Source organism: Eleginops maclovinus, chromosome 16 (genome assembly GCF_036324505.1).
Source record: "Eleginops maclovinus isolate JMC-PN-2008 ecotype Puerto Natales chromosome 16, JC_Emac_rtc_rv5, whole genome shotgun sequence".
In the NCBI taxonomy this organism is placed as follows: domain Eukaryota; kingdom Metazoa; phylum Chordata; class Actinopteri; order Perciformes; family Eleginopidae; genus Eleginops; species Eleginops maclovinus.
In genome coordinates, this window is record NC_086364.1 from 1,435,936 (window position 1) to 1,460,055 (window position 24,120).

Genomic DNA, 24,120 nt, shown 5'->3' on the forward strand with positions numbered 1-24,120 from the left:
TAATAACCAAGTTGCAGTTGTAATGGAAACTATATTGAAAAAATACATATTTTTCTGCAAGTGAAAATTTCATCACTAACTTCATTGTTTTCTACAAGCTACAAAACTTTTTTTTGTTTTCTTTTCTGTGACTTCACAAGTGTAAATGTATGCACACAAGCTTAGATTTCTTTTCAGCAAGTTCTCACATTGTACTCTACAGGTGCTCACATCAGGTTTAACAAGCTCTCGCATTTTGCACCATATCTACCTTCATAGGGCAGCTTGGGTGCTTTGTTGATGCCAGTTTCTGACCGAGCACAAGCTGACCTGAGATAGTTTATTGTTTAGGGACGTCTAGAAGCCCTTCTTATCTGGAACATAGGTTTCCTGGCATACATTCTTATCCAATGTGCGACAGCCTAAGTTATATTCAGGGTCTATATTTGTTTAGTCTCGCTGATGAGGAATGTTGATAATACACGCTGAACTGGTTAAAACCTCGGACTGCAGACGAGATTTTCAGAATTGGTCGGGCAACCGCTGTGTCACCTCGTGGCTGCAGCAAATGTCTTGTTAATTCTCCGGCCGTTAACTTCATAATAAACCTCAGTGTTTGCCATCAAAATTCCAGCTCTCCCCGTGTCTCTTTGAGTTTCGTCTCCATTGCTTCAGAAGTTTCCAGTACAGTTTTTACATTTATAAACACTGATCTGTGACCAAGTTCTGAACAAAAATAAGGAACTGTAAGTAGTGTTTGTTTGACTCAACACCGTCGGTGACGAGCCTGAGATTCTCACCGCTGATTGGCTTTCACGGGGCAGCGTAAAGCTTACTGATCGCCCGAGTTGAAAAAAGGAAACCCTCACGAATAAAGCATTGACACGTCATTGCAGTTACTTGAGACATGTTTAAAGTCTTCAAATTAAATTGAGCATGCAAGGTGGACTAAGTCTGCTTGTACGAGGAAGCAAACTAACCCAGACCTGTCAATACAGGCTGGTACAACGCGATCTGACCGTGGTGAAAGTGAAATACAGAACTCTTTTTCAATGTCAGTGACCTGACTGAATGATGTACTCACATTATTTGCAGGTTCAGAGTGCAGAAATGTCTTGTTTGCAGTAATTCACAGTAACTTTATGTCTTGTAATTGCACTGTTGAGGAACCTGCGATCTAAGTTTTTTATACATTACATAACTGGATATGTGTATGTTATGAAATTAAACCTTTGAATGAATTAAATCTTTTGCACGTTGGCCATGGCCCGTCAGATTGACTACAAGGGCCTCCAGGGGTTTTTCACTGTTCTACTATGTTATAGTTTTATAACAAACGTAAACCTATTTTTGTAAGCCACGGAGTGTTCAAATGCAAACTGATCACTCACTTAGAAACCTGACATAGGACTGTATATCCTTCCCTAGCAGACTGAAAACCAGCCTGTCTCAACTGTGCCTTGGCCTTGGCCAATACAAATAAACTGTTTTTCTCAAAGTAGCCCTTTGGATTACATGAAGCACATCCAGTAGCTTTACAGTGCTTTGGCTTAGTGAAAGCTAATGTTCTTGCAGGGTTCTTGCTTTTGAATGTGTGTGTCTTCATGGTTTAAGGCACCTACTGTAAGACAGTTTGGATAAAAGCATCATCTCAATCAAATGTAACCTAATATTGAAATGTTTAAACATGTATGGAAATATTTTTCCTTAACTGCTTTTGTTACATACAGGAAAATGAACTTAATGACAATTGTACATCATATCAGAGGGCATTTTATGATTAGAAGTACTACAACTTCCTGTTTCCCTTACTGCTTCTCCATCTCCCATATCTCCCTCTCTCCCATATCTCCCCCCTCTCTCTACCTGTCACCGGCTCTGGCTGTGTAAATCTTCCTTATAAAGTCAGCACCTCTATTCATTAATATCATCTGCCTGAGTTGGCATGGCTGTCCGATCGAGGGAGAGAGTGTGTGTGTGTGTGTGTGTGTGTGTGTGTGTGTGTGTGTGTGTGTGTGTGTACGTGTGTGTACGTGTGTGTACGTGTGTACGTGTGTGTGTGTGTGTACATGTGTGTGTCTGCAAGTGAATAGAGGACACAATGGAAAGAGCTCATTTCCCTCTGAAAGGGAATAGAGAGTGACACAGATAGCTAGAGAGCAGATGTAAAAGAGAGGGGTTTCTGAGAGCATTTTTAATCAGTGTGTTCATGCATGGATGTTTTTTTTATTTATTATTGTACACTAGGATCCACATCTGAACCAAAATAAAATGAAAGTACTGTGTTTGTACTAAAGCCTGATATATGTTCTTATTCTGTGCCATAGAGTTTGACTGCCAAAAGTTAAGCACCCCAGGGAGTGAGTCAGGCAATTAAGCACATGATCTTATTTCCCAAACGGTGGTACTACAACTTCCATATCGGTGTGTGACAACATTGGGCTCAAAAATACTTTTTCCTATGGACTTGTTAAATGTGCTAAAAATCCTACTGAGCCTTTTTCCCACTCCATTGGTCTGACTGAGATCGCCGGAGCATCGAGTGATAATTAGGATATTTTTGTACTTGAGAATCAAGCCATTTTGGCTTCATGCACCACTGGGCAACTTTCATATGACTGGACAGTGACCCGCATCCTATGATGCGTACATTTCTCTTTATACATTGAAAACAAAACACATAAATGAGCCACATTCTTGCCTGACGGGTTCCATATGTTGATTATTGTCACTAAAAAGTCACCCAAATGATCCTTCTGTTTGAGTAATATTTACTTACATTGAACAGCCGTTTCATGAAATCCCAGAGCCTTTTTTATTATGAAATTAAATAGTTCAATATGTATTTGTTTTTTTAAAGATGCATTCAAGCGTAACCGGTGGGCCTGAGCACCAAGTAATGTTGTGGTGGATGTTAATGTAATTAATTTTGCAGTTTTACAGATCAAAGTATTGGTCATATTTTGGGACTTCATCAATGCCTGGCTCTCCCACAAAGGACAAAATCACCAGAATGTCCAGTAACCTCTCTCCATTCATGGACTGACTGCTAACTGGGCTTAGCTTAGCATAGCATTAGCCTACAGCCACAGCATATGGCTTTACAGACTGTTGAACTCCTGTCAATGTACCTGCACTGATTTAATTAAATGTTGCTGATGACTTTATTACTGTATGTATTTCTGCCTGTTTATATTCAGGGTATAGAATAGTCACATTGTTAAGTTGATGTCAGCAATATTTCGCACGGACACAAGGGCTTGCATGTATAACTAACCCCATTGTTTCTAACCTGGAACTACTATCCTGCACACAAAACAAACATTAAACCAAGATGTAATTCTGATTAAATGGAGACTGATTATAAAATGTTTATAGTTAGATCTCAATATAATTTGTTAGTCACACATTCAGAAACAAATTTGAAATGCAGCCTAAGCAGAAGCCTCTAGCCGTTGGCAGTGCTCACAAATTGATAGTCACAGCTCCACAAATTCTAAAATATGTTGAACGCATCAGAGCGAGATGGCTGCAAAACACGACGTGTACAATAGCAGAGAGCATGCAAGCATACGTGGTTGAAAGAGCTGTTGACTTCGGTCTTTTCATGGCATCTTTTAGCAGTAAAATAATTATTTTCCATTACTTTTCGCCATGAATGCCTCTCCATGTGGCCACTCTTCGATAGTGTTTTTGTGCTTTAGCCCAACACAAGAGTGTTCTTTAAAAAAAAGCTTCAAGCACTGTGTGCTTGTGATATAGTCAGAAAACTCATCATACAGCCTTTGTACTTTCAGACATACTCTGGCCTTCAGAAGAATATAGGAACATTCTAACCTCATCCTTTTAGAAAATACACCAGTTTCTCAATCCCAAGCTTTTCCTGTCAGTGTGCTGCCAGCAGGGTGCAGCAGTGTGCAGAGCAGACGGAGTGAGAAAGTTGACATTTAAACTAAAACATGAAGTTTAATTTGCATTTCTGAATGCCAAAATCTGAGTCATGCCAGACAGAGAGTGAAGAGGCTTTTAGTGACTTCTGGATAAGCAAATCAGGAACTGATGCACACACACACACACACACACACACACACACACACACACACACACACACACACACACACACACACACACACACACACACACACACACACACACACACACACACACACACACACACACACACATTAGAAGAGCTAAATGCAACCAGGTTTGCTCTTATTGCCTTTACTTATCAGATCTTCTCTTTGTAAGTGTGTGTGTGTGTGTGTGTGTGTGTGTGTGTGTGTGTGTGTGTGTGTGTGTGTGTGTGTGTGTGTGTGTGTGTGTGTGTGTGTGTGTGTGTGTGTGTGTGTGTGTGTGAATCCACAGACTGGGTGGTGGATCCCTCTGTGAGAAAATGACTAATGCCTGATTTGTCTGCAAAATGATTACATTCAATCTGGAAAGGACTTATGTCTGATGTGTACTTTCACTGGCCCAGCAATGCAATTAAAACAAGGGTATCGTAATTTTTTACTTGAATGGTTATCATTATTTTCCCTCTACATAGCAAAAACAAAAAAAAGTGGTTTGAGGCACCACATGACGGTGCTAGCCAAACACACGCACATGACCAACAGGTTCATGATGGGTCTTGCTAACATAACATGTTAACATTTGAATATTTTTTGTTTGTATTTATTTACAGGAGAATGGAAAAGTCATTCATGGTCATTTTCAACCCTATTTTCCTTCATGATCACCTGAACTCTGAAAATAACTCAGTATATATTGGATGGGTTGGCGCACAACTTTATGCAGATGCTTGGGATGTAATTATTACATTTGGTAATGTTTATCATGTTCGTAAAAAAGTTGAATTTATTGCTGCATGTTTAGTGTTGGATCCTTACACAGTTCTCTTTGACTTTCAGTGAGGTGTGTAAACTTCCAATCTTGGCAGCCGGGCTACCGAAAATAAGAGCTAATAGTCTGTAGCAGCAGTTAGCGGGTAGCCTAACAAAGCTTCCTGTCCAAGTCCCAGAGAGTTGATGCAGAGCAGCTGAGGACATCGAGAGAAAACTAAAATGTATTTTCTCCATTAATTATGATCCACTTTCACCAAAACCAACTTCTGTAAAGCCTCACGCTCGTTTCCCTGGAGGTTATAAGACTCGCTCACCGAAGTGCGACTGACAGGGGCACCATTCTCACGGTTACCAGTCAGTGTGGCATCAATTACTTTAAAGCTGTTATTTTAAGGTGAAATAGAACAAAGTTGCTTTTAAGTGTTTACTGGAGGATGTTTTAGAAAACAGCATGTCCCCAAATCACAATAGCAATGTTTTCCACTCCAGTCCTATTCTTGAGTCCACAGGACACCCAACTACCACCTAAGACAAAGAGTTGTTCTGTGCTATTTCCTTCACAATATGACACTTTACAAGAGTTGAAGGTAAGTGACACATTTTCACATGTTTCCCTCTTGATAATAGTGGGCTAAAATGGCTTTGTTCAATAGATTATTGTTAACACTGTTTATCTGCCCACCACGGCTCCCTAAAACGTCCTACATGCTGCCACTGCGGTTTCTCTTGTGGCTGTGAAGCCATTAGTTGTGCATTACATCCTGCCACAAGCATTCCTTTGTTTTCCTCTTCCAACAGTGTGAAATATGGCCAACATCAGCAGATATCAAAAAGCAATTTACCTCATTCACACAGTGTCCAGTGTTTGATTTACACTCTGCAGAGGCCTGCGCAGCACGGAGAAACCACCAAACAAATCATGTAAAATGTCCAACTAATCTGTCTTTGGACATTCTTCAATACACACAGCTGCAGGTCATATTATTTATTAACACACACAGTCCATGAAGTTAAAGATCCCTCCTGTTATAGAAACAGCAATCTCCTGAAAGGTGGATGTTGGTAATCAGTATTCCCTTCTGAAGAGAATTTGAATGATAGTTAAAACTTTGAATCTTTTTAGTTTTTATCTATCTATTTGCAAAATAATGGAACAGTCATCCATGGTCATTTTCAACCCTAGTTTTCTACATGATCCCCTGAACTCTGTAAATATGTCAATATATATTGGATGGATTGGTGCACAACTTTGTTCAGATGCTTGTGGTCTGTAATTATTACGTTTGGTTATGTTTATCATGTTCATATAAAAACTTGAATTTATAGCTTTATTCATTACATTTGGCCTCGAATGATATTCAGCAGTTTACAGACCAACCCAGAATGTCTTGGCTGGAGATGGAAGGAATCAGACTTTAGGTTGCACTTACACACCGATAACACGGGTGAAATGTGAGCTGTCACATGACCAGTGAGACTGTCATTGTCTCTTTCTCGTCTGTATCTCTCTCTCTTAGGAAACAGTGCTCCAGCGGCTGAATTCATTATTGTTATTATTAATATTAAACGTCATTTAGCTGACGGTTTTATCCAAAGCGACTCACATACACCTCCACCCTGTAGACATGCCTACAGAAGCAACTTGAGGTTTAGTTTAAAACTAATTACGAATTCCATTGCTTTATCCCAGTTCAAACTACTGCACCCCCCTCACCTTAACCACCGGCCAGTAGTGCGGCTGGCCCAGCAGCTTCACGACCGCTGGGATGCCGTAGTGCAGCCGCACAGCATTCTGGGCCAGCTCTGCGTCCTGATGGCGAGAGGTGAGGTGACGCAGGGCGCAGACCGCCGGCTCAGCAACATCTTCCTTTTCCCCGGCACGAAGCACGGCGTGGATCAACGCCTCCACTCCTCCAAACTGTGTCACCAGGGTCTGAGGAATAACATGTAGAAGGAATATAAGAGAACTGTTTGTTCCAAATACTTGAATTTCCACCGTGAAATAAATTATGTTTGTATATGATACTGTATATCATCTTCAGGAGTACTCTCCTGCTGATGATCAGGTGTATATCAGTATGTAGTGTCTGTACTTTAAAGAGTCCTCTCCTGCTGATGATCAGGTTTATATCAGTATGTAGTGTCTGTACTTTAAAGAGTCCTCTCTGCTGATGTTCAGGTGTATATCAGTATGTAGTGTCTGTACTTTAAAGAGACCTCTCCTGCTGATGTTCAGGTGTATATCAGTATGTAGTGTCTCTACTTTAAAGAGTCCTCTCCTGCTGATGTTCAGGTGTATATCAGTATGTAGTGTCTGTACTTTAAAGAGTCCTCTCCTGCTGATGTTCAGGTGTATATCAGTATGTAGTGTCTGTACTTTAAAGAGACCTCTCCTGCTGATGTTCAGGTGTATATCAGTATGTAGTGTCTCTACTTTAAAGAGTCCTCTTCTGCTGATGTTCAGGTGTATATCAGTATGTAGTGTCTCTACTTTAAAGAGTCCTCTCCTGCTGATGTTCAGGTGTATATCAGTATGTAGTGTCTCTACTTTAAAGAGTCCTCTCCTGCTGATGTTCAGGTGTATATCAGTATGTGGCGTCTCTACTTTAAAGAGTCCTCTCCTGCTGATGTTCAGGTGTATATCAGTATGTAGTGTCTCTATTTTAAAGAGTCCTCTCCTGCTGATGTTCAGGTATTTATCAGTATGTAGTGTCTCTACTTTAAAGAGCAGCACCTCTTTTCCCCCTCTGTCTGAAACCAGAGCCCAATCTGCTCTGATTGGTTACCTGGTCGGCTCTGATGTGATTGGTCAACCGCTTAGAGTTATGTCTCACCCCTCAGCCTATCATGTACAATGTGTTGGAGCGTTAGTCAATGGAAGCGCAACTGTTACAAAGTCATGTCACTATTTTCTGGAAGTCAAAAAAGTATTCCTTCTGAAGCATATGGACCAAAAACACTAGCAATGAGTGAACAATCAATCTCACTGGTTTCTTATATGATATGATTTGTATATATGAGAGGATTTAATTCATGATATAGTAACTAAAAAGTATCTAATCATGTCTTACAAAATAATATTTTCTCATAGTATCTCATGTTGATGAATGCACTTCTCAGAATGATGAGATTTTGAGACTTAACATGTTTTATTTTCAGTCGTCCCCTGTTAAACCCTCACACAGGGCAGAGTGTAGGTGTACCTTGTTGCGTGAGTTATTGCAGGTGAGGTTGGACAGGATGCCAGTTGCGCATGTCAACATGTTGACGTCGTCTGAGCCCAGCTGGGTGACCAGTATCTGCAGCAGACCGTCCAATCCCTCCTTCACAGAGAACAATAAACAAATCATAGCAGTGAGAGAAGCACAACCTACAGCCACTGATAATAAACAAATACCGATAGATCCATCTCACTGAGGAGGTTATGTGTTAGCTCAGGTTTGTCTCTCTGTTTGTCAGCAGGATTACAGAAAATCTACGGGTCCCATTTTTATAAAACACAAATCCTTTTTCACTTTTGTTAACATTCAAGGTAGGGCCACACTTAATAAGTGTAGCAAATGACTTCTTATTACGTTCACAGGACGAAACATAGTGTAAGATATCAGCAGGCCTGTACACTAATGACAGAGGGAAATGACAGGTTACACCCAACTTATTCAGTAATACACATGTTTACATCTCTGATGCTATAGTTAAAGTATGTAGATAGTTAAACATTTGAAATGACCTGGAGATAAAATAGTTTGAACTGCATTGAGCTAGAACTGATTAAATGTAGATTCATGTGGCTATTAGTCAGGTGACAGCTTCCCAATTCTATTTTCTTTCAAAGGGCTTATAATCAATTTCAACACAAACTGTAATTCTTAAGATCACTGCTGATAATAAATAACATAATTAATCTGATGTAAGAGACAGTTCCATGCTTTATCCTACATGGGTATCAGCTGTCTGTAAACAACAGAGAGTTCTCACCTGGCTTTCTAAGGTTACATTTTTTCTGTGTGGCCAATAGGAAGCCTCAATGTAGACTTTTCCCCTCCTCTTTTTAGTTGTTGACATTTCGGACATCAATAGTTAACCAGAAGATATGATTGCCTTTATTTGGTAACTAGACAGCCATTTTGGATCTAAACAGTTATGAAAATTGTAGGTCCCTAGTTAACTATTCAGCTGGATCCAATTTCAACTAGTTGACATGTCAGAGCTTATTCAGCTTGTGAGTTAACTAGTAAGACTTTCAGTGTCACTAGTTAAGGTGACCAGTGGGGCTTTTGGAGCTGTGTATACTATCACTAGTAGATAATCTGATGCTGTTATCCAGAGAAACGTACAAAGCACCTCTCTAGGCATATTAAGGCTTATGTTGGAACTTTTCAGACCAAAGTGCTACTAGTTGCATAAAAGAGTAACTAGTACAAGCTTTGTTCAACTAGTAAGAACAAACTGGTCTGACCAAATGTCCAACTAGTGGTTGGAACTACAGTCTGATATCAAGGATATGGAATAAATACTAAAACAGCTAGTTGTAGTAATACTCAGTGGAGGTTTTTAGTTGTAGGATCAGTATTTGAACCATTTTGTCTATTGAACCATTCTACTGAACAATTGTATGTGTTTTACCTTTATGTTAGGTATATCATGTTGCACTTTTTCACAGAAAACCTGAAACATTGACTTTGATTAAATCTAATATGTAAAGAAATTTCACATAACTGTATTAGGTTAGTTGAAAGCAATAATATTGAGTTGAACCTAATATTTGTCATTCAAACTTAATAGTATTGCTTTCAACCAACCTAATACAGTGATGTGAAATCTTTTGAGATAATACATTTAATTAAAGTCAACAGTTTACTTCTTTCAGTGCTGAAGGAGCTAAAGACTTTCATTGCCAAAACCAGATTGTAGCTTTTGTGCTTCTGACAAATATAGCCTTAATTCCTCTGTATTACTACCAAACGTAGTAATACAGAGCTTTTTTAGAGGGGGAATGAGTCAGCATACCTGTTTGGTTGCAGCGTCGGACAGATTGCGGAGCGTCCACAGACAGTTCTGGATCAGACGCTGACTGGAGCCTGTGAGATGCTGGCCCAAAGCCTGCATCCCTCCTGCACACAGATGAAAGCTAATTCCAACAGATGTTAACAGACATACACTGAGGCTTTAAATCATGTTTACTGATGTATACAGACCAGCCTCTACGATCGCTGGCTTGTTGCTGGGACAGACAGAAAGCACTTTGAGAACACGACTGCTGGTCCACAGTAGCTTCTCATAGTTGTAGTTCCTTGTGATGTACACCAGACCCTCAGGGCCCCCGTTGGCTAGGATGATTAGCTGAAACAGAAACAGGTATTGGACGTGTATTTATGTCATAATGGCCCAATTCCAAACCGCCACCTACACCCTACACCTACACATTCATGTAGAGGGTCCGCCACATTAAGTGCCATTCCAATCCAACAAGCAAGGAGGAGGAGTGGGCTATGAAGCCCTCCAACAGGAAGTTATGAAGAAGTCCAACAGGAATTTATCAAGCCCTCCAACAGCGAGTCTGCATCAGTCATGACTCAACGCTGTTTGTATCCGTCATGAACCACGCTGTTACAAACAGTGTAAACATTTAATGGTTTACTCCACAAAATAAGCGAGACACATTTAATATTGTCATACAGATTTTAACAACTTTTTAATTAGCACCATGTACCCATACCTAGCCTAGAAAATGGTGAACATGTGCATCTGATTGCAGAGTTTTGTATATTATCAGGAACTGTTGCAAAAACCAAGCAGCTAAAAACATCAGATTATAAAACAAAAAGAGGCTTACAAAAATAGAAACGCAATACAGGATTTTATTTTAGTTATTATTTATAATTTTTGGTCAAAGAGATGCTGATTTGAGACCCATCGAAAAGTTACGACCCTTCTTGTTTCTGCCGGAGAGAGGGGAGTTCGTCCGAAAGCCGCTGTATTTACACCCCCCATCCAGGGGCAGTTCTGGGGTGGGGGGGCAACAAGGGCCAGTGCCCCCGTAACACTGATCTGGGACCCCCCTGTGGCCCCACCCCTCCCAAAGAAAAGTTTATATAATTGCAATTCATTGGCTATAGTGCTGGCGCGATAGGCGGAACTAATGTAACTCGGCATTCTAGTAGGACCCCTTATAGCGGTACACCACCACCGGTGGGCTGAAGCGCGCGCAGGAAAAAAAAACCTCTTGTCATCTTGGACCAGAGGGTTTTCCCTTTTTACTTCAAGTAAGATTCAAACCTAGCCGTTGAGAGACTAAAATCACATGCAGGATGTTGTTGCTGAGATGTGAGCTTCTAGAAGAGAAAACTTTGGAGGCCCTGATGTACAGCAGAGACGGAACTGTTCATTGCTTATAGTCAGAGTTGCTGCGAATACTGTTTATGTCATTTCATACAATTGTAACTTAGTAAATGAAACAAGGATTGTAAATGAAAAAAATAACTACTGAAACAATGTTGTTACTGAAACAAAGAACCTTCTCTTAAAGTTACTGAAATCAATACCTGTGCAGAAACAAAGGCCAATTATTGTTTCAAATTTGTTTCACGCAATGACTTTATACTGTGTTTGTATTTTAACCTGCGTTTATTGTGCCCCTATCATAAGATACCTGGCCCCCCCAGTAAATTTGATCTAGAACTGCCACTGTCCCCATCTGAAGAAAGGGACCCTCATTCAGCTGTGAGTGAGACTATAGACGGAGTTTACTCTGTACAGGGTGGTTAGGGGGCGGTTCAGAACTGGGCCATTTTGTGGACATGACAAAGATCTCCTCTGCAATGTCCGGTTCCTCTACTCACCTTGCTCTCCTGGTTGCCGTAAGACAAGAGCTGCAGACAGTCGGTGGTGATGGCCAGGAATTTGGGGTTACTCTTTTTCAGTAATGGAACCATCCTCTGCAGGCCATCAGCCAGACGCACCGCCATCTTGGCCCCCTCTTGGTGCAGCAGCAGGTTGTGGAGGGTCGTGATGGCATAGAACAAGACTGATTCCACCGGTGAGCTGCATGACATAACAGATGGAAAAGAGAGAGAATAACATGGAGATCATAAAGTGAACTAATTTCAAGGAGCATTAAGCAATCTGTGACCTTTACTGAACTCCATCATCCACCAATATCTCATTCTACACAAGGTTGGAGGACGTCGGGTGAAAACACTTTGGTAGTTAGTGTTGCTCACTCACAGCACCATCCTCCATCGTTAAGATAATGGAAAGGTGTGTGTGCATGTGTGTGTATAAGAGAGAGGGTTAGTATGGATCAGAAACCTTGAACTTGTAACCTTTATAGCAACCGCCTACACAAAACCAACTACATCGAGAATATACCTGCAATTTATCCACTATTCAAAATAAAACTGCAGCCTTAAAACCTTTTGAACCCTTGGCTTTTTGTGCTGTATTTTCATTTCCTTTATTATGCATGTACTTTATATGGACGGTCGGCCACACTTTGCTGCCTCCAGACTGAAATGGACGACCGTGACATTTGGTTCAGATGTTGAAATTACTCTCTGGTTAACTTGTAATACCTTTAATGGTCCCCTAAATGTGCATCTAGTGTCATAATGTCAATATTCCAAAGCTTTTAGCTGCAGAACTTATCACAGTCCTGTCAGAATTCCTTTATTCGTCCCACACAGGGGAAATTTACGTTGTTACAGAAAAGTATAGATAGAGAAGAAGAAAATAGAACAGCAGCTTCATGGCCCCAGTCTATTCTCTCAAGCAGGGAGAATAACTGCATATGCTCATGATTATAGCCTTACAACAAGGAACAGATCTATCATTCCGTCCATCCATCCATCCATCCATCCATCCATCTAGAACGTTAGCTATCAACTGAACAAGTTAGCCAATATTTGCTATCTATCTAATGAGTAAGCTAGCTTACATTAGCAACCAATCGAATAAGCTAGCTAACGGAGCTTTGGCCAAATATGTGGCTCTCATAGTTTAAATTATGACTATTTAATACCCTATGGTTAAACTTGCAGTGTGGCCCTGGGTCTGCAGTTGGGGCAGTGACAGTAGTTATGAACAGTGTTGGGTGTAACGCGTTAGAAAAGTAATGGAGTTACAGTAATGTATTACTTTTTGCTGTAACGCAGTAATATAATGCATTGCTTCTGAAATTTAGGTAATATAATACCCGTTACAATTCTCAGTAACGCAGTTAGATAGAATCGGAGGATGAAACCCTCTTTATTAGTCACATACATGCACACAGCAGAGCACACACAGTGAATTTGACCTCTGCATTTAACCCATCCTAGTATTAGGAGCAGTGGGCAGCTATTGTGCAGCGCCCGGGGAAAACACATTTTACAACACATTTTAACCCGAAATGAGGTGGTGTTTTGTTTCTAAGAAATCACAAAAATTGCGCGACATTCCGACACCAGAGAAACAATTGTGCAGGTAGAATAGTAACTCAGTAAGCCTGTTTACTATTGGTTAAGAGGGCTGCAGGAACAGACTCACGATTGAGAGCTGCAGGATCACAATGCAGAGCTGCAGGATCACAATGCAGAGCTGCAGGAACACAATGCAGAGCTGCAGGCTCACAATGCAGAGCTGCAGCCTCACAATGCAGAGCTGCAGGCTCGGAGAAAAGAAAAGAGAAAGACAGGAGTGCGCGCAGGCCAAAGCAACAGAAGGTTACTTTCTCTGGGTCTGCTGCTTGAACCCCGAGAAGTTCAGAGACTCGTGGCAGAGTGTTGAAGATCTGCAGCCTCTGTCCTCTGTGAATCGCCGGCTTTAAGAAAGCTTGTCAGCCAAATCCCCGTTAACACACCAATGACAAGGTGAGCTAACGTTGAATAGAGACTGGTTCATATACAGCAGGTCACAGGGCCATGCAGAGGCTCCACTAACATGTTATTAATAACACACAGAGACGTCATGTTACCGGTATCACATATTACTCAGCCCACTTAAACAGAGCAGGAGTTTAATTTCAGCGTACTGCAATAGATAGCTTCAAAAGAGCTGCAATAAACTACATTTGAGCATTTAAAGCCAAATTTTAGAGGTTATTTTGGTGAAAGTAACTCAAAGTAACACAAAGTAGTGTAACGCATTACAGTTCAGAGACAGTAATAATGTAATGTAACTTATTACTTTAAAAAGGCAGTAATAAGTAATATGTACTGTATTACATTTTGGAAGTACCTTGCCCAACACTGGTAATGAACACATTGTTGACTGTCTTTTTTTTAGCTAACTGGCTGCTATCATACAGCCAGCAGCTCCTCACAGCTACATACATCAACTTTAATTCCCAAATATGCGTTATTTGGAAGAAGTGGTAGCAGCTACACTCTAACTGGAGGAATTACCAACACAAAATAAGGCAATGTGGAAGCGCCTTAAAGCTGGTGGAGCATATGGGGAATTGTTTCAATGGAAAACATTTAAAGTCAACACTGATTTGACATCCATATAAAAGTGACAAAGGATCTGTTTTAACCAAAGGGGAAGGGCATAAATCCAATTTCAACAAAACAGATCTAAAGGGGACCCAAGGACAGTTGCACCCATTAAACATGTAACTAACAGTCTCTAACACAGACAACTGCAACACTGCCAGCAGAATGAGGAGACCGCCAATAAATACACACATGTTGTACAAGCTGGGATTTCTGACTCTGAGGAAGGGCAGCAGTAGTCTGTCTTTTGTTCCCCCCCTTCACAGTTTACATCAAGTCTATTACAAGTCGGTTTCTTCGATGATGATGATGATGATGATGATGATGATGATGATGATGATGATGATGATGATTGTTAGGTGCATTACAAAAATAAAGATATTAGAGCATTAACCCTTAGGAGGTCCTTAAATATCCTAACACAATTGTTCCTAAGGACAAAAAATGCCACTTTCCTAAAAACTGCTGTAAAAATATTATATATTCATATTTTCTTCCACTTTAAACAACTTAATCTTCAAAACTACTTCAGCCTGACACATTGATATCAAATATGAATTACATTTTGGGGATTTTAACCCTTTAAAGGCCAGTATGTTTACACAACTCGTGCCATCCAGGGCCAGTTTCCTCATGAACAGCTCCTCAGCCAGAGCAAAGGACGTGAACAAATGATCACAGGTACTGATGCCGGGCTGGACTGGCCATCTGGCACTTTCCCGGAGGGCCGACATGCCTTTTGGGCTGACACAACTTCATATTATTTAGATTTCTGTTCTGACGACCAGTTCAGGTACATGTATGTTGGTAGTTTTGGTTGCCCTGATAGAAAACATTTTCCTCGGTTCAGGAGCCGATACTGTGTTTTTGTTTGATGGTTGTGGGCCGGTTCATCCATCTCCTCTCTGCTCTCATCTTCATATGAGTCTTTAGATGAGTCTCAGTTGGACTCTAGCTGTTCTCCTTCTACCTCTGTGGCCTCACCCTTGTCACCCTCAGAGTACTCTGAGGAGGATGAGGAGCCATCTTCTCCATCCTCCTCAGAGTCCTCGGGGGAGGATGAGCCTCCTTTGTGCTGTAATGCCTTGCCAAGTCCAAAATGACTACTCCAGCACTAATGCTCAAACTGCTAACCACGGCTGCAGTGCAGCTGCAGACACAACCTGAGCCATAACCAAAACAAAGTCCGATTTGTTTTTGATCTCACTACTCATCATTTTTTATTATTAAATTAGGTTATAACAAAGCGGGCCTTCTAAGAGAAAACACTTTTTCACACACACACATACACACACACACACACACACACACACACACACACACACACACACACACACACACACACACACACACACACAGCACAGCACACACGTGCAGCACACACACACACACACACACACACACACACTCTACCATTATCTAACATCAAGTGACACACACTTGCACTTTTTGAAATACACACACACATACACACATTTTGCTGCAGGCTTCAAAGGGTTAACATTTATGTACAAAATGAAATCTTAACATAAAGGAATTCATTAGTTTATGTAAAGATAAATGTGGGATCAAAAAAAGCATTTTCAATGGTTTTCAATTGGGCATTATTTGTCCCTAGGAACAATTGTGTGTGTTTTTGTATAGCGTAGCCATTTTAGGCTAATTTTAAAAACTGAGATGACAATTCAAAAGGCAATTAAAAGAGAATATCCTCTGGCAAATGTGAGCTATATTCATTCAACACAGCTGGAATGGCTTGAAAATAAAAAAACAGAATGGCACAAAATGTCCCTCGGATCTCCTAAGGGTTAACAAATAGTTCAGCGGAATCACATTAGAAGCAAAGAGGATAAAATAAACATGAATAACACAGGTATGAAATACATGAATAAAAGCTACAGTGCAGTGTGAGATATGAATAGTTTCAGAAGGTGATAAAGGCAAAGAATGAAACCAAACCTGATAGTAAGCAGGGGTGAAAGCATGAATGGAAACACACACACCAAACAGATTGTTTTCCTTGAAGCTCTTTTAGCTTTTCATTAAATTTTTGTTCATTTTCGGTTTGAGGTTTAGTTTAAGCCGCCGAATCAATTATGAGTGTGTATTACCCTCCTCTGTTAAGCCTCAGTGTAAGGGATTAACTCAGCAACTCTGCCTGGGGTCGAGAAGGCCCAAACTTGGTGGTAATGTAAAATGAAGGCTAGCCTGTTAGCTGCTACAGTTGCAGCTTTGATTTCTTACCACAAGAACCTGGATATCTGAACAATCGTACATTTTCCGAAATGTTTTACCTTTGCTAAACTTTGGTGAAGCACTGTTATTATGCTAAAATGGACCAGTCTCACTGAGTTTTCACTCATTCTGTGCACGAACACCACTGAAAACTAATTGGCAGATTGGTCTTAAATCAATCAAGATATATTTATAACCCTTAGGGCATAAACCACTTTATATTCAAACGGTTGTGGGTGTCTATGATCAGAGGGTCAGGGGTCTGACCCCCAGCCCCTCCAGTCAACATGTCAAAGTGTCTTAGGGTAGACTCTTAACCTTGAATTACTCCTGTGTGCATGTAGTCTACGATATTGAAGTCTGTAAGTCGCTTTGAATGCAATGGTGAATAGTAACAAAATATATTTACTTAAGTACTGTACTCAAGTGCAATGTTTTGGTACTTATACTTTACCTGAGTATATCTCTTTGAACTACTTTGATTCTACTTCACTACGTTTTGGAAGCTAATAATGTACGCTTTTATTCCTCTATTTTTGTGACAGGTTTAAGTTAATAATTCTTAGATTCTGATCATTATAATAGAAAATCTAAATACATTATTAATTAAACATTGACATTTTTTCATAGGATAAGATTTCCAGCAGCAGAATGTAAAGTAATTTAAATTAGCTCTGATAAACTACTAACGACTAACACATCATAATCCATAAGTACTTTTACTTTTGGTACTTTATCTATTTTGTCCTTTTACTGAAACATTATCTTGAATGCTTGAAAGATATTTACTTATAACAAAGTATTTGTACAATTTATTGCTACTTTGACTTAAGCAAGACAACTGAGTACTTCTTCCACCACTGGCTAAATGATATACAGCTCCGATAAAACAGACCACTGCAGCATTATCAGTTTCTCTTGTTTATTATGTATAGATATGTCTTTGAGTTCAATTATTTTTTTTGTATTCTATAATCTACTGACAACATTTCTCTGTGTTGGAATTCAACCGACACTGGAATGGCTGCCATACATGTAGTGTTGGGGAGTAACGGAATACATGTACCGGCGTTACGTATTTACAATAGAAATTATGAGTAACTGTATTCCGTTACAGTTTAAATAGATGGTATTCAGAATACAGTTACATTGTTGAAATCAATGGATTACATGACAGTACTTCTCTGTTTCATGATTTTATTCACTCTCTAAATAAATTGAGGGAATTTGATGCATTTCCCAGAAGCCCCAACATGAAAACGAATGAAAATGATCTATTTGAATTGCGTGATCAGTTGCCTACAATGGAGTCAGGAGAGGAGCTAGATGTAGAGCTGGAGCCAGAGCCAGCACAACAGAGCCAGGGCAGGAATGCGTTTCTATCTTGGAAATTCAAACAGCATTTCACATTAAAGAAAGAGAAGGGAGAACGAAATATAACTGTGCAGTGCAACCTCTGCTTGCCAGCAACCAACCTCCTTTCAGTGTCCAAAGACTCCACCTCCAACCTGAAGAAGCATTTTAAAGTAAGTTCTTTTTTTAATTAGCCAGGGGTAATCATCTGCTGTAGTTTTACTGGTCACCTTGCTATTTTATAGTTTTATCAGTATCTGTATCCTATGTGCTGATTTACTAGCCCCGGAGCCGTTGAAAGACTCTGACTAGTCCTGTTTGACTGCTAGCTAAAATTAGTTTGTGTTAGCTTAGACTGCGGTTATGTTTTTGTAGTATGCAGACTTGGGCCTAACACATTCAGCCAGTTGGAACAGAAGAACACACCACAATAGGCCTGTTAAGTAAGCAGGATTTGATGGCTGCATTCCTACACTTATAAAATGCAATTCAAGGTGGAAGTAATCCAAGTACTCAGAATACGTTACTCAGATTGGGTAATGTAACGGAATACTTTACAGATTACATTTTTGGGCATGTATTCTGTATTCTGTAACGGAATACGTTTTGAAAGTATCCTTCCCAACACTGCATACATGTAGAGTTAAAGATTTACGAAACATTTAGAGAGGTCTCTTCCTTTTATCCGGAGCTGTATACTGTAATGTAATGATCTCCTAGTAGCACCATTTTCCGAGTTTCTACCTCAGCATGCGGACCAGTGCTGGTATCCCTCCAGACTTGAATATGGCGAGCAGTCCCTCCCTCTGGTGCGACAGGCTGTGCAGCACGCTTGCCGCGCAACGGGCTGTCTCCATGTCAGCTGCTGTTGTCATGGCGCGCACCACAGCACCTACAAGGGTGGGAGACTGAACCAGCACCCTCCGACTGGCCTCCTTACGAGTCAGCTGGTTGACTATCATGGCTGCTTTGTTCACCACAACCTGGGAAGAAAATAAAGTAAGAGTGTTAAATTGACTGTCTCAACTCTGAAAGCTTGGTTCTGAATCATTCTATTTGCATACCGGGTCATCGTCGCCCAGCAGCTTGGTGAGCTCTGGTACGGCCCGGGTGGCCAGCTCTGCGTCATCCTGGTAGTTTATCAAGTGGACTATAGCCGTCTTCAGCAGGTGAGAGGGTTCAGCAAGACGTTGCACGTTGCTCTGTTGTGAAGGATCTGATTGGACAGGCATGGCGGCCTCCCCCTCTACCAGGGTCTCTGGAAACATGGCCGCCCTGACACGCTGAGCCCGGGTTAGAGAGTACTGAGACTCTAAATCTGTCATAGGAGAGAAAGAGAGAGAAAGAGAGAACGTCAGACTGCTGTGTGTGTGTGTGTGTGTGTGTGTGTGTGTGTGTGTGTGTGTGTGTGTGTGTGTGTGTGTGTGTGTGTGTGTGTGTGTGTGTGTGTGTGTGCATATGCGTGTGTGTGTGTGTGTGTGTGTGTGTGTGTGTGTGTGTGTGTGTGTGCGTGTCGGTGTGCGTCTGCGTGTGTGTGTGTCAGAAATCAACAAGGATCAAGCGACGAATATGTAACATCGACTGCTATTACAATACAATATCAGTTATAATATAACTTGGGTCTAAATCAACTGGACTTTTACCTGTTGTTGAGAACATTATTTATGCAAACCTCATCAAAAATAATGCATTACTGTCTCTTTATGTAGCTTAAAGACAGTGATGTCAGTAACGCGTTATTCTAATCTGACCACTTTTTTCAGTAACGACTAATCTAACGCGTTACTATATCCAAACCAGTAATCAAATTAAAGTTACTTATCCAAGTCACTGTGCGTTACTATTTTTGTCATTTTCCTTAGTAAAAAGAGATATGTTTGCTTTCTTCTTGTGTCGCGGGGAGTGACGTCTATGCGGCAATTAAGTGACGTTTTCAGCACGAGGACATCTCCCGTGTAATACCACGCAGCGACACAAACGTAACCAACTATGGAGGGCGGAGAGAGATGCGCGTTTTCTAGCTGGAAATACAGTCACTATTTTGAGTTTGTCAGCTAAAGATGTTCGTTGTACTCTGTGCTGGAGATAAAGTGCTGTCTAGCTTCCAAAACACTACGTCAAATCTGAAGAAACATTTGGAGTCGCAGCACGGCACAGTCAGACTTACAAAGCAAGTCCCACCAGGTGGTGCGAAGCAGAGAGCTGCGACTAAAGCAGGAGGTCCCCCACCACCCAAACAACAAAGTATGATGCAGTATGATGGACTCATGTTTATGTTGAAGCGGTGGGGGATGTTGTCGGCAGCTGCTGAATGTAACTAATAAAGTAACTTGTAATCTAATTTAGTTACTTTTAAAATCAAGTAATCAGTAAAGTAACTAAGTTACTTATTAAAGGAGTAATCATTAATCAGATTACTTTTTTGAAGTAACTGAAGGGACACCCAACAATTCTTTAACCTAAACGAGGAGTCCCGGAGTCTGTCTCAGGTCATCAGACACCCAAGCTATGATAGCACCACAAGTGATACACTGCTTAAAGATTATAATGGTAAGGTTTATTAGTTTGCTGACAACACAGCTGTGGTAGGTCTCTGCCTTGTTGGGAAGTGTTTGCAAGGGAAGGTCAACTCCGCAGGCGGCGCACCCGGGACCCAGACACAGTTCCATGGGAAGGTAAGAGGCAGAGGAGGGGGGCGGTTCTGGAGAGGGCTGTCAATCAGTTGTCATTCAAACACCTAGGTGTGGTGGTGCAAAGTTTGTTTATCCAGATTTTCTCTGCCCTCTACCTCAGCCCAGATGGTCTATGGACCGTTGGTCAGACCTGAAGCTATTAATTGTGAGGGTGAGTCTACCTTCCCCAATATTCTACAGGTGTTGTATGAGTCGGTGATCATTGAGTGTCTGGTTTCTCCAACGTACTGTGTTTGACAGGTGTTGCAAGTGATGATGTAAATGACATTGGTGGTGTGAAGGAGAAGGAACCAAAGGTGGGGTAAGCTGCATGCATTCTCCGTTATGATAGTGTTGGCTGTACTGTTTGAGATGGGGGTCTGTGACTGGAAAAACGGGATCGAATGAGAAGGATGTGTTGGCTCTTACTTTTTCTGATATTACTGTGACTCCAGAAGTATGGATGTTGAGTTTTCATGATGGGTTAGGAGCTGGATACAGACCCTGTTTAGGGCAGGGTTCAGGTAGTGTGGGGAGTGTAAGGTTGCATTCACACCTATAGTCCTCTTCTCTGGTGCGCACCAGACGAGAGTTTGCTAATTGTTTCATTTTAACAAGGTTCGGTTTGCGTTCAAACAGGCAAAACTGAAACGGACTATAAACTGTGAACAAAAGTCACGGAAATGCTGTTCAACCATTGGTCAGACATTAAAGCGATCCAACGGAACTTGTCAAAAAGCCCATTATGGAGCTCCCCCTACAGGCTTGGAGGTAATGTACGTTTACGACACTGTCGTAAATACAACACCCTGTCGCATTCACGTGCATTTGATGACGAACCGACGAGGAGTCAGAAGGTGCAAGCTATGTCGACCGATAAGGTAAGAGTAATCAAAGGTTTTACAGAAATATGACTACATAGTTTTATCTACTGTGATACTCGAAATGAATGCTGATACAACCAAAAGAATGACAACATTTGGTTTAGCTGAAATACTGCATAGGCTACATTGTTTTGTAAGTGTGAACGTGGATGACATCTAACGCAATATTGTTGACAACATCGAAAAGGCACATAGGCATACTATACATTGGAACGTGCATTTTATTATAAGATAGAGAAGTTAGGTTTAGAAGATTACAAACGTACCTGGCGTGAGATTGAGGAAGAATGACCACATTTTATTTGCATGCTTGTCTGAGACGGGACAGATGACTTTTGGCATCTACAAAAACTACATGTCTCCGTGAGACAGGGATGACACTAATAAGGCTACAGCCTACATTGCATGCTTTCATGAATGACATTGGCAGGGATGTATATCACAATACATCAATTTTCGTTGTTTTATCGACATGGGATAAATCACAACCACTAACGTCACAGTAGTAACAGTTTATTATATCACTGTATTAGCTGAATTCGAAAGGATAATTCATGCATGGCTAACGTTGTATGAGGTTTGGATGTCAATACATTTTTGTGATTGTGTTGCAGGATTCAACTTCCACTTCAGCCTCTTCTGAGGTTGAGACCAGATCTCGCCAACGTGTATAAACTGTTCCGAGAGCAACTCTAGTCCGGTCTCTTACTTTGTCGGCCTCTCTCTTTCTCTTCCTTGCTTCATCAGTCAACGTCTTCTTTTTCTTCGGTGCCTCTGCCATGATGATGTACTGACAATGCTGCGCTTGCTTCTCCTTATACCTGGGTGCGTGGAGGGGGTCTATTTGTTATTGCGGTAGGTGTGCCAGAAAGCAAGTCGAAGTACTTCCGCTCATCTCCCGGCCCGGTTTTTTTCAAGCTGTTATTTTAAGGTACAAATGCTACATTGGATCGCTTTAAGTGGGTAAAAACGTGAATCCCGGCAATTTCTACCGTAAACTCCACCATTGAGCATTGGCAGGTTATCTATGCTGCTCTAAATTTGGAGAGCATATCAACAGACTCCAGCAGATGGTGAATATGATTATATAATCACACAACGAGCGTTAAAAAAACATTATACCACATAATGAGAGACGTCCTGTAGTAAGGAGGATGTTTCACCAACGACAGGGGGTTCTGATCAGATTGTTTTATGTGTTGTTGACTGAATTTTTTACTTTTACACGATACTCTTCAGAATTCTGCTTCTTTCTGTCGCTAAATATTTTTGAAGACCTCCACGCTCTTCTGAGGCGAAAATAAAACGCTTCCTATGTTTTGGTGTGGACTGCGTGCACACCAGCGATGAACCTCTCCAGGGTTCTCTAGCAAGCATTCAGACCAACCCAAACGAACCGTACCAAGGGCTGAAACGCTACAGGGATCGATTCAACCGGGCTAAACAAGGCAGGTATGAACGCGACCTAGGAGTTAGAGGCCTCCTCAAGTGTTGGACCTGGTATGGAATCACGGAAAACCAGGGATCGCGGGTGGCCAAGGTATCACTTTTAATTTGACGTAGGAAGCGTTTGGAATAGCCTCTGGATCGGAGGCGGTTGAGTAGGCTCTGGGTGGATTCTTGTGATTCGGAAAAGATCGAAGATAGGTGGGGAAATCGCATCAATTAAGATTTGATGAAACCTTAAAATGTGTTTGGGTTGGTAGCAGGATCTTTGTAGTAGTGTGTGTGTGTGTGTGTGTGTGTGTGTGTGTGTGTGTGTGTGTGTGTGTGTGTGTGTGTGTGTGTGTGTGTGTGTGTGTGTGTGTGTGTGTGTGTATCTGTGGCTCTGAAGTAGAACTTTGTGTTCATTTTTTTCTGTGTGAGGTTGTCCAGAGGTTGAAAGAAGTGTCTCAGAAGTTATTCGGTTCTGTTGTATTGGGTATTTAACCTTGATTGATGGATGGTGGTTATTGAGAGTTTCAATGTACTTGGGGAAGAGCGCGGGGTCATGAGGCCAGAAAATATTGTTGAGGTAATGGAGGTAGAGTGATGGAGAATGGGCACACTTGGCCGGGGCTATCACTGATGGAGATGATTCGTAGCAAGGGGCGTGTCTTTCAAACGTGGCTGCTCTGTGGATCTGGACATAATGTTGGTCATTAAAGAAGAACTATGTGTTTTATCTTTGGATGGTGGTACATTAGTGATTGTAGGCTTTTAAAAATGTGAAGATATGGTCCAACCTTATACTTTTTAATGAGTTTATATTTTCCTCATGTCCCTAAAGTGTGTAAGTGCATTGACAGCCTAAGTTCAGACAGCTATGCAAATATCTGCATCTGGTTTGTAGTTTTTAATTGTGTTACATCCTATAGTATATCCTTGGTTAAAACAAGGTGACTCATTAGGTATGCTTCCCTTCAAGCCACATCTCCAGATTGCACTTGAAGGACACTCAGGCATGTTAGCACTTTTTCATTTCAAAACACACATTTGAAGAACATTCTTCTGAAACACACTCCTGACTCACAAGATGAGCCTCTACAATGCTAATTGGTCCCAAACAGTATTTGAACCGTTCAGATGCACAACTTGATGTAGATAATTAGGGTGATAAGTATGCATTTATGTATCTAAGATTTACAAAATGAAGCAGTGCAATAATTGCAAAGTTTAACAGAGCAGCATACAAACA

General features: G+C 41.0%; 1 protein-coding gene across 5 annotated transcripts in view; it reads right to left on the minus strand.

The window, feature by feature from the left end:
- Positions 1–24,120, minus strand: part of LOC134878525 (junction plakoglobin-like) — a 135,594-nt gene that overhangs the window by 17,708 nt on the left and 93,766 nt on the right. For all 5 annotated transcript variants that reach the window (XM_063904611.1, XM_063904612.1, XM_063904614.1 and 2 more), the window contains 7 exons: positions 18,952–19,205; positions 18,632–18,870; positions 11,669–11,870; positions 10,025–10,169; positions 9,837–9,940; positions 8,030–8,149; positions 6,541–6,759 (listed from right to left, as the gene is read on the minus strand). In XM_063904611.1, the coding sequence (XP_063760681.1) occupies positions 6,541–6,759; positions 8,030–8,149; positions 9,837–9,940; positions 10,025–10,169; positions 11,669–11,870; positions 18,632–18,870; positions 18,952–19,205 (1,283 nt within the window). The remainder of the gene's footprint in view (positions 1–6,540; positions 6,760–8,029; positions 8,150–9,836; positions 9,941–10,024; positions 10,170–11,668; positions 11,871–18,631; positions 18,871–18,951; positions 19,206–24,120) is intronic.